The sequence below is a fragment of the Kwoniella dejecticola genome, chromosome 4 (genome assembly GCF_000512565.2).
Source record: "Kwoniella dejecticola CBS 10117 chromosome 4, complete sequence".
Lineage (NCBI taxonomy): Eukaryota > Fungi > Basidiomycota > Tremellomycetes > Tremellales > Cryptococcaceae > Kwoniella > Kwoniella dejecticola.
In genome coordinates, this window is record NC_089304.1 from 163,241 (window position 1) to 174,328 (window position 11,088).

General features: G+C 49.2%; 3 protein-coding genes across 3 annotated transcripts; 2 read left to right on the forward strand and 1 right to left on the reverse strand.

Annotated features, from left to right (window-relative positions):
- Nucleotides 1–608: 608 nt before the first annotated feature.
- I303_103333 (uncharacterized protein) lies at nt 609–2,724 on the forward strand (the record flags this gene model as incomplete). Its single annotated transcript, XM_018406679.1, has 9 exons — nt 609–842; nt 901–1,072; nt 1,126–1,457; nt 1,520–1,783; nt 1,832–2,045; nt 2,103–2,195; nt 2,273–2,293; nt 2,347–2,641; nt 2,697–2,724. The coding sequence occupies 9 exons, from the start codon at nt 609–611 to the stop codon at nt 2,722–2,724; spliced, it is 1,653 nt and encodes a 550-aa protein (XP_018263487.1).
- A 324-nt stretch (nt 2,725–3,048) lies between these two features.
- On the reverse strand, nt 3,049–5,323 carry I303_103334 (uncharacterized protein; the record flags this gene model as incomplete). The annotated part of the gene is made up of 12 exons (XM_018406680.1): nt 3,049–3,075; nt 3,135–3,340; nt 3,397–3,430; nt 3,488–3,571; nt 3,627–3,724; nt 3,779–3,977; nt 4,122–4,244; nt 4,300–4,527; nt 4,578–4,715; nt 4,775–4,927; nt 4,982–5,041; nt 5,114–5,323. The coding sequence occupies 12 exons, from the start codon at nt 5,321–5,323 to the stop codon at nt 3,049–3,051; spliced, it is 1,560 nt and encodes a 519-aa protein (XP_018263488.1).
- Nucleotides 5,324–6,174: 851 nt separating this feature from the next.
- Nucleotides 6,175–11,031, forward strand: I303_103335 (uncharacterized protein; the record flags this gene model as incomplete). The annotated part of the gene is made up of 17 exons (XM_018406681.1): nt 6,175–6,240; nt 6,292–6,359; nt 6,413–6,587; nt 6,642–6,716; nt 6,785–6,932; nt 6,989–7,354; nt 7,410–7,501; nt 7,555–7,751; nt 7,812–8,177; nt 8,242–8,865; nt 8,922–9,080; nt 9,136–9,423; nt 9,478–9,827; nt 9,884–10,329; nt 10,389–10,544; nt 10,615–10,763; nt 10,830–11,031. 17 exons carry the CDS (start codon nt 6,175–6,177, stop codon nt 11,029–11,031), a joined length of 3,927 nt encoding a protein of 1,308 aa, XP_018263489.1.
- Between the last annotated feature and the right edge of the window lie 57 nt (nt 11,032–11,088).

Consider the following 11,088-nt stretch of genomic DNA (forward strand, 5'->3'; position numbering starts at 1 on the left):
ATCTTTGCACCGGTCGGTGTAAGACTTATCCCGACTCGACACATCAGTTTAAGCATGAGAAGTCATCGAGCACGTTATAGATGCATGGACGTGAGAGTTTTACGTTAAACACCTGGGTGAGTCCGAAACGGAATCATTTGGATAACTTAGAGTTGGGGGCGAAGGGTTTTAGATGGGTCACCGGCCCGCTGTTTCCCGGCCCCGGCATGGAACTCCAACTGTTAAACTGTTAGACTAGGGTTCATGTGTGAGATTCCCTTAAAGAGCTCAGACTCGCTCATCCCACTTCTGCTTGTATCTGTACTCTCCTACTCTCAGTCGATAATATGGTCTTCCGATAAGCGGACGTCACTAATTGTCAAACCCTGGCCTTTGGGCCAGAAATAATTATGTCATCTTCACCTTCGCAATGAAAGATGCGTTCTCGCTGTCTCATTCTTGCGAAAACACAGGTTTGTGAGCGATCAAGGGAGACGTGTCCTGAAGTTAGCTTCGCAACAGGTAGTACGGGTGCAAGTATATAAAGCTCGCTCGCCCGCGATGCAGCAGCGGGGCTTTTGACAATTGAGATCGTACTCACAGCACCACCGTACAGTGACTAATTTGCCATGTCGAATCTCGCCAAGGAAGATAAGGGCGTTGCCGAACATATCGAACAGCCCATAGTCGAGGAAACGAACAACCTCGAGGCAGGTCAAAGAAAGAAACATAACGCGAACAAACAACTGGACGAAGCCGCTGACATACTGAGGGAGAATGGAGGTCATGTAGAATATACAGTGGACGACTCAAAGCGGATCCTTCGAAAGATTGATATTTTCGTCTGTATACCAATGTGCATTGTAAGTTATAAGATATAGGTGCATGAGCTTGACATGAGCTCAATTATCTGTTTTACAGGTTTATCTGGTGCAACAACTAGACAAGGGGACGGTAGCTCAAGCTGCTGTTTTCGACCTCAAAGAATCGACTGGACTGGTGGGATCCCAGTATAGCTGGCTCACTTCCGTTGTATACATTGCGCAGCTCTGTTGTCAGCCCCTCTCATCCTATGCTTTAGTCGTATTCCCTGGTAAGTTCTCCTCTCCTATGATGTTACTTCTCTGATCGATGGGAAACTCGCAGTCAAGTACTGGGTGCTCTTCAATTATGCTGCCTGGTCCGTTGTCACCATCTGCACCACCGCCGCAACCAACTTTACCGGACTCATCATCGCCAGAGTTCTTCTTGGAGCGTTCGAGGCGACCATCTTGCCTTCTTTCGTGCTTATAACCCAGATGTGGTGGACCAGAAGAGAACAGTCGTACAGGACTATAGCCTATCAAGTAGCCAATTCGGCTGCAGCAATCTTTGGACCGCTCATTGCGTTTGGCGTTGGACATGTCAGCTCCAGTATTCGACCTTATCAAGGTATTTTCTTGTGCATGGGCGCCATCTCGCTAGCTGGAATCCCAATCGTATGTCTGTCCGTCCTGTAAAGCTTGCCGATGATTTTTGTCGAGCTAAGATCAACATTCAGGTATGGTATCTGCTTCCAAACTCCCCGACTACAGCGAAATTCCTCCGAAAGGGCGATGATCGACTTGTCGCGCTCGATCGATTGAAGGAGAACAACACGGGTGGGAAATCTGGTGAATGGAAGTGGAATCAAGTCAAGGAAACGTACACCGACCCGAGAACCTACATGTGGGCTCTCATGTACTTGTGCACTTCCACCCCAGCAGGCGGTTTCGGGGCATTTTCAGGTCTAATTACCAAAGGCTTCGGATTCGACTCGTTCCAGGTAGGTAATTTGATCTTATTGCAAGACTTGGCTAATCAATGATTGCAGAGTATCCTCATGCAAATCCCTACTGGATTGATTGGTATCTTTACGCTATTGATCGGTATATATCTCACAAACAGGTTCAAGACTCGATGGCTGGTTATCGGTGTCATCACGCTGTTCCCCATCGCTGGGGCTTCCGCCATGGTGAACGTCGATCGATCGAAATCAGGTGCTCTGTTGGCCTCTTATTACATTGCTTATCCTTTAGCCGGTATCCGTAGGTCACTTTTGGTTGCGATATGCTTGACAGAACAGTGACTCATAGCTTGCACAGAACCCCTTTTGTACTCTTGGGCGAATCTGAATCAAGCTGGGACTACGAAGCGGGTCGTCGTTTTCGCCACGATGTTCGTCTTCCAGTGTGCAGGTGGGTCTCAATTTGCTTCCGACCTCGATGTGGGATAACAGTTATTGACCAAGAATGTATCATCTCATTTCATTCAGGTAATGTGATAGGTCCACAAGGTGAATTTCCGCAATTCATACCCGATTGATAATTTCAGCTGATGATTGTATAGTCTATTTGGAAAGGGAAGCACCCGTGTACCAGACTGGTCTATATACCGACATTGGCTGTTGGGTAGTCCTCGTCTGCTTGATTGTCGCTATGAGACTATACCTCGGAGCGCTCAACCGGAAACAAGCAAGAAGAAGGGCAGCAATGGGTTTGCCAGAAGATCTCAAAGACATGTCGATCATGACCCAGCAGGAAGCGACGCGATACAAAACTGATTTGACTGAACGCATGAAAGATCAAGGACTGGATGAGACGAGGCTGTACGAAAATGCCTTTGAAGACATGACTGATTATGAGTGAGTCGTGGCGGTCTTTCCTGATTCTCAGCTTGCTGAACATATCTTTGAGCAGAAACCCCGCTTTCATCTATGTGCTGTAGGCACAATCGCGCTTTCCATCAATGAAAAGACGATTTGACGCCCAGTGTCGCGATTCGAATCAACCTATAGACTTACGTAGAAACATAGATGCATCTATAGATTACCAATTGAAACAAAGATGCCTTCACAGCTTATGGCCAATAACAACTCGCTGTTCACAGCTAAAAGGGGCATACAAACGAAAAACAACTATTCTCGACGAATACTCAAGGAATACAAACAGAGAGCCTATCCAGTCCAGCTCTTCCGGCTGAAGTATGTGACAAATCCAGGTGAATGGGGTACGTGATTGTGAGCTCGGTTGCAAAGGCAATGGAAGCTGCTCAATACGAGTATCGGAACAAAGGGTTCTACAACAGCGATACGAGGTTAGCATCTGCGGCAACAAGTGATTCGGGCTTAGACTCACCTGCTTATCGGTGAGATCTTTCCATTCTTCGGCGATACCGTCGTTGGGTCTGTTGGCTAGCCACTCGGCTTCTTGCTTCTCTTTCTTCTTGTTTGCCTGCCAGCAGAGCACCCCGTATAAGGCAATAAAGAAGATCGATAGACAGTAGAAGATCAACATAGACAGCACAGCGCTGTTGTACAAGGGAGCTTCATTCGCTCGGAAAGCTAGATTTCATCCATGGTCAGCGCAATTTCTGAACCCCGCGCCACATGACACTCACTTTGAGGGCCGATCAGGTTACCAACGCAGTAACCCTACGAAATCATCAGCTCGCCGATAGTATTTGTGCATCAAGCTATACTCGAACTCACCCAGTAGCTGATGCCGTACACCGCGACCTTCTTACTTGTACCGGATATGTTGGCATAAATGATGGAAGACCCAAAAATGATGTACTGCAAACCGTCGTGAGCGCTGTACCTCTAATTTCGGGAAGCAAGCAAAACTCACTGGTGCCCAGTAGCAGTACATGATAAACAAAGCAGCAAGCGATCCACCCTTGTTGGTTCGCGGGATCTCCTTCAGCATGATAGTTCCAGCAAGACAGACTTTGAGACGTTCCGATCAGCATGATCAATTGATTACGTAAGCAACGGGCTCACTTAACACTGCTGCGATGGTACACAACACTGGCTGTCTAGTCTTGGTCGACAAACGAGCGAAGAACAGCGAGCTGAGCCACGAAATAACGCCTGTGGGTACTGCCAAGAGAGTGACTTCCTTGACGCTGTAGCCCAAGGATTGCACGATGAGTGAGTTGAAGCCGATTAGACCGCCGTTTGGGATGTTTAGGCTAACATTCTGCCACACCGTTGATGTCAGCATGCCTCTTAGCGGAGTTTGCCGGTCTGAATTGCAGTCCGGAACGTACAATGATGAACTGAGGGCAGTCTATTAGCTTTAGTACTTATCTGCCGACCTTTGATCTCCTTGCCGGAGACTCACGATTATCCAAGTTTTGACATCAAGCAAGGCCTCTTTGATTTGGTCCCACTTGATCTTGTGATTCATGACACCGGTCTGATTGGAAGCGGTTCTTCGGATAGCTATGACCTTCTGTCGATCGGTCTGTTGCGATTGCCTATCAGCATCTGAAGGATATATAGGAAATTGGACCACTCACGAGCCACCATGCCTCGGTGGGATTTGCCGGAACGCAAAAGAAATTGGCAATGCCCACGCAGACTGAGAAGCAGCCCATGAGGACGAAAAGCAAACGCCATCGAGCGATTGGTCCTGGATTGTAGAATTGCAGAGCGTAGGAAAGCAGACCATTGACGACTGATGACAAAGTACTGAACATGATACCAGTCCGCCAAGGTTGTTCCGATTTTTTCCACCACATCGATATCTGCGAAGACTCCTTAGCAAATAGGAGTATGTCAGAACATGTTGACGCACCACAATGCCCGTAGCGGAGTGTCCAGCACCCTCGAAGGCTCCCAAGAAAAGTCGGCAAACGATAAGACCGGCGAAATTCTTCACGGCTGAAGTGCCGAAAGTGGTGATACCATAGAAAAAGACATTGACGCCGATAGTCTGAATGTGGCAATCCACTCAGCTTTACAGCTTGCTCCGTCCTTTGCCCTTCTACTCACCTTGCCGATAGAGAACTTCTGAAAGATCCATGATTGAGGGAAGACGAAGGCGATGCAGGTGAAATAGATAGCAGAGTTCGCCCAACTATACTGCTGTCCCACCAAGTTCAAGTCCGTTTTGAGACCAAACGTGACGGCGGTACCCAGCAAAACCTTCAGGCAGTCCATTTGTGAGCTCTTTCCTTGCCTGAACGCGTTCGGACCTACCTTGTCAGTCCCCGACATGAGATTTGCTAGCCACAGGAGAGGCATGACGATGAGATCGAGCTACATGATGTCCTTGTTAGCGATCTTATCGTCATTCCGGTGAACTACGTGATGCCAGATGTTTTGGATTACCTTGCGCTTGACCGCTTTCTCTTCCTCCGGTGTCCAGGGCGCAAGGAGTAATGCAGCGTCTTCTCGCTGGGCAATCTTGGCTAAGAACTCTGCAGCTACATCGTATCTCTCGATGTTATCTTCAGTCAGATCAGCGGGGTTGACATCGAGGACTTGAGGTTCTTGATGGACGTTCTTTTCTTCGTCGAGGTGTAATGTATTGTTCGACATCTTGGTATGAGCCCTCGATCTAGACGGGGTACGTATGGTAGTCGGGGGTGGGCGAGTCCCGCTAATCGCAAGACTCGTATTGGTCTACATATAGTCCGCCCATAAGAAGGGATAGAGCAGGATAAGACACACGACCCTTTCTCTCGGATGGATTCAGAATCCGCGATTCCGTCTGCTTCGTTGTTCAGCTATCTCGCCAAGTACAAATGGTGATAAGGCATAAACTCAGAGGGACGCGGAAAACTAACCTTATCGCACCTGGAGATTAGTAACATCGGTGTCGACTGAGGTGAAGGACCACTAGGTCCGAGACGGAAACGGCATCCAGCCGATTCTGCTCGCCGTGTGAGCAGGCAATGAATATCGTCGCATAAGGCTCGTACCTGTCCGTCCGCTCTACTTTGTTCCCCAGCCACTAATCTTGCTGCAGACAGTCAGCACTTGCTTATCTGCAATCTGCGTGTGACGTCGAGCGAATGTGGATTCCAAATGGAATTAGCCCCTGAGCATTGATTTAACTCTGGGAAAAGGCGCTAACTCCCCCATACATCACCACGTGTTCGTCCCGAGTTGACGAGTTGCCCGAGGGTGACGTTACACCTCTGAGATTTCACTCTGGCTACTGCATCCGACTGTTATCTCTAACAACTTCCCATATTCAGCAATCCGGATATAGACCGACTTCAAACGGATTGACGTTTCCGCGAATCCGCGCATCGACAGCTCAACCAAATGCGACTTCATAATCATAAAGAAGCGGAGGCGAACCTCCACGTACGAAAGGTTCTTCCCCGTTATGAGACGTCCAGCTGTATTCTCAAGCTGGGTCATATAGAAAACCGCTGTACAACATGCCGATCGCACTCAAAGATCTAGACAAGGTCAGAATATGTATCGACAGAGGAGGAACTTTCTGCGTGAGCACCCGATCTGTAGAGCGGTAGTCACTCTGCTGACTCCCCGGACAGGATGTGATTGCTATGTCGGAGACAAGAGGTAATCACCTCGTCAAGCTACTCTCCGTCGACCCTTCGAAGTAAGCTGTCTGCTGATCGAGAAGAGGTTGAGCTCAGCTGATCGATTCTGTAGCTACCCTGATGCTCCACGAGAAGGTGTCAGACGGGTTCTGGAGTGGTTCACCGGCGAGAAGATCCCGAGGGATCAGCCTATCGACACCTCTCGTATAGAATACCTGCGCATGGGTACGACTGTAGCCACCAACGCTCTACTGGAGAGGAAGGGAGAACGATGTGCACTCCTCATCGTATGTTTCTTCCCGTCCGCTAAGAATAACTCCTGGCTGACCTGAAATTACTAGACCAAAGGGTTTAAAGACGGTCTTGAGATTGGTACTCAGAGCAGACCTTTCCTCTTCCAACTGGCTATCAAGAAGGTGAGCATTCTTGACAGACTGATAGAATGGACAAGCTTCAGCGAGCTGACCTCATATCTATCCTGTAGCCAGATGTGCTTTATACCAAAGTGGTAGAAGTCGATGAGCGAATGGCACTGGAATGGCCAGGGCTTGAGGGAGATCCAGCTGTCACGCAAGCCGGAGAGTTGGTCACTGGACCCAGTGGTGCACCTATGCGAGTCTTGAAGTCAATCGGTAGGTTGATCGTCCTATGTATTCTCTTTTCGAAGTCGAGCTGACCCTCCGCGCAGATGTCGACACTGTGCGAACGGATCTTCAGAATCTCTACGATGAGGGATATCGCTCCATTGCCATCGTACTGGTGCACAGCTACCTTTACAATTCTCACGAGAAACAAGTCGAAGCTCTGGCGAGAGAGATCGGATTCCCGCATATATCAGTCTCATCAGATCTACAGCCAATGATCAACCTTGTATCTCGAGGGTCAAGTGCGACTGCAGATTCGTACCTTACGCCCGAGGTCAAACGATACCTCGAGGGCTTCGCTTCTGGTTTCAAAGGCGGATTGAACGATTCTACCAGCAGAGTCAACTTTATGCAATCCGACGGGTCTTTATGTGATTTCAAGAAGTTTTCGGGCCTAAAAGCGATCTTGTGTAAGCAAGTATCCTTCGTTTATGCGAGACTGTCAATTGATAGGATGGTTTGCAGCGGGTCCCGCTGGTGGGGTTGTCGGCTACGCCAGGACCTGTTACGATGCTCTCGATGGGTCTCCCGTGGTCGGGTTTGACATGGGTGGAACCGTGAGTCAGATATCGATCAAATGCAAAAGGTCTTTGCTAATTGTCCCCTCCAGTCAACGGATGTGTCCAGATACGGGGGAATATACGAGCATGTTTTCGAAACAACGACAGCAGGAGTAACGATTCAAACGCCGCAGCTGGACATCAATACCGTCGCAGCAGGTGGTGGTAGTGTTCTGACATACCTGAATGGCCTCTTCAAGGTCGGCCCGGAAAGTGCTGGAGCTCATCCTGGTCCAGCTTGTTACAGGTGCGCATTCCATCCTGGATCCTTCGCAGCACAGCTGACGCTGATACATCAAACTTGCAGGAAAGGAGGGCCCCTCACTGTGACCGATGCCAACTTGTTCTTGGGCAGACTTCACATCGATTCCTTTCCCAAGATCTTTGGTCCGACAGAAGATCAACCCTTAGATTACGACATCGTCAAGCAGAAATTCGAAGAGTTGACCAAGAGCATCAACAAGGAGAATAACAGCGCTCTCACTACAGCTGAGGTAGCCTGCGGTTTCGTCAATGTTGCGAACTCGTCCATGGCTCGTCCTATCCGTGCTTTAACCGAACAAAGGGGTTTCGCTACCAACGCACATAATTTGGCTTGTTTCGGTGGTGCGGGAGGTCAGCACGCTTGTGCTTTGGCAGCCTATCTGGGAATGCACAATGTATTGGTTCACAGGTGAGTAAGGAATCCGACGCTCTACATCATGTTTGCTTGGCTGAGTCCAACTTGCCGCGCGAAGATACTCCTCACTGCTATCGGCATATGGTATGGCCTTAGCGGATATCGCAGTGGATGTTACCGAGCCATGTCAACATCAATACAACGATAACACTTTGCCCATCCTGCTAGACCGGACCGAGGTCTTGAAGCAGAAGGCTCACAGCGATCTCGTTGACCAAGGCGTACACGAGAAAGACATCGTCTACGAATGCTATCTGAACATGAAGTACAGGGGATCTGATACTAAGCTCATGATCCTTCGACCCAAAGATGGGGACTTCGCAGCGGCATTCATCGCTCAGCACAAGCGAGAATTCTCATTCACTCTTGAAGCGCCCATAGAAGTCGAGGACATCAGAGTCAGAGGTATCGGGCTCGGTGAAGATGCCGACAAACATGCTGCTTCCACTTACGTGGAGGAATTGAATCAGCTGGCTAGCATACCTGTTCCTCAAGATGCTCATTTCGCAACTAGCGAAGTCTATTTCGAAGAAATCGGAAAATTCTCTCCCGTCAATCTGTACAAGCTCGAAAAGCTACAGCCTGGAACGATCATCAAAGGACCAGCTATCATACTCGATGCCACCCAGACTATCCTTGTTCACCCCCAGAACACTGCTCGAATTCTGAAAGAACATGTATAGTGAGTGCTTAGGTCTATGACACAGGGTCAATCCATGTTGACTGTCTGACAAACAGTATTGATGTTGGTCTGGGACCGAAAAAACAATTGGCAACCGATGTAGTGGACCCGATTCAATTGTCAATATTCTCTCATCGATTCATGGGTATCGCCGAGCAAATGGGAAGAGCACTGCAGAAGACTGCTGTCTCTTTGCAGATTAAAGAGCGCTTAGAGTGAGTCGTGTCTCACACAGATATGTGATCGCCGGAGGACTGACCCCTGCTGCAGCTTTTCGTGCGCTATATTCGGTCCCGACGCTGCGCTGGTCGCAAATGCGCCCAATGTGCCGGTGCATTTGGGAAGTATGCAATATGCTGTCAAGTATCAAGCCGACTTGCATAAAGGCAAGCTTAGAAAGGGGGACGTTCTCGTATCAAATACACCCCTGAGTGGTGGAACGCATCTGCCCGATATCACTGTGATCCAACCTGTCTTCGACGATTCCAACGAGATCGTATTCTGGGTTGCTGCTCGAGGTCACCATGGTGATATCGGAGGCATCGACGGAAATCCCATGTGAGTGCAAAACTCGGATTCGCGTTGGCAAGAGGTGCTGACACATATACATAGGCACCCCGACTCAACTGAAAGTTGGGAAGAAGGTGCCGCTGTTGACTCGTTATTCCTTGTTCGGGACGGTGTATTCAATGAAAAGGACATTGTCGACATATTCCTGAAAGCTGGTCATGCCGATACACGGGTCAAAGCCACCCGAGCGCTAGACAAGAATTTATCGGATCTCAAAGCTCAATGCGCTGCCTGCGCAGTGGGATCTACACAGATCCATGGGCTGTTCGGCGAATACGGTAAGAGGGTAGTGCAGCATTACATGGCTGCTATCCGATCAAATGCAGAGCTGGCCGTGAGAAACTTCTTGAAGAGCCGTGGAAGCGAACCTATGATCGCGGAAGACTATATGGGTTAGTCTCTACCACTGTCACACCTGCCGTACATAAGGAAGCTGACATGTCAACAGACGATGGAACGGCCATCAAATTGCGTATAGATGTCAACCCTGAAGACGGTTCGGCGGTGTTCGACTTCACCGGCACTGGCTGTCAAGTTTTGTCAAACCTCAATGCACCTAGATCAGTCACCAATTCAGCACTCATCTACAGTCTTCGTACACTTATCGGTACAGATATGCCCTTGAACGCCGGAGTGCTGGCGCCAGTGACCATCGTCATCCCAGATAATACCATCTTGAGTCCAGGACGCGATGCGGCGGTGTCTTCAGGCAATACCGAAACCTCACAAAGGGTGGTCGATACAGTCTTCAAAGCTTTCGAAGCTTGCGGAGCGTCTCAAGGGTGCATGAACGTCTTCCATGCAGACTATAAATCCGACAGTTACGGTGAAACGATCTGCGGTGGTAGCGGCGGTGGAAATGGATGGCATGGAGCCTCAGCTGTTCATGTGAATGTACGTGAAGAGCGTGAGCGTTCTCATAAGCGAAAAATTAGCTGATATTTTGCCTCTAGATGACGAATACTCGTATCGGCGATGTGGAGGTAGCGGAAAAACGATTCCCGCTGCTTATCCGAGAGTTCTCGATCAGAGAAGGGTCTGGAGGTAACGGAATGTACAAGGGAGGCAATGGGGTTCACAGAGAATACGAGTTGAGGGCAGATATGGCGGTGAGTTCGCTCCAGACAATATACAGATGTACCTCAAGCACGCGTCTGACGGAATTTCATGGCTACACAGTCCTCGGTTGTTGGTGAGAGAAGAGTCAATCAGCCGTATGGAATGCACGGTGGAGAGCCAGGAGAGAGAGGTGCGACCTATCTACTGAGGAGGAATCGTGATGGTCCAGGGATGAGCAAGGTCAAACTCCGACCGAGTACCGCCGTCAAGTGAGTCTTCACATTGTGCCTACTTCGCATAAGCCCGATCAATAGCGTGCTGATATGAGGACTCAGGGTGAATGCTGGAGATAGGGTCATCATGCATACGCCTGGAGGAGGAGGGTATGGCTATCCAGAGGGACCCGAAGAAACTCGTCCTTCCAAACGAGCCAAGATGCCTGTGGTACCTGCCGCTCACATCAAGCATCCCAAGCTTGTTGGCAGAGCAAATGGTAGTCTAGCATCGTATGCTGCTACGCAAGAGAGCTGCGATTAACGTCTGCCCGTATTGTCTATCTTGAATCTGTGTTATCATGTATCGATATTTTAGTAA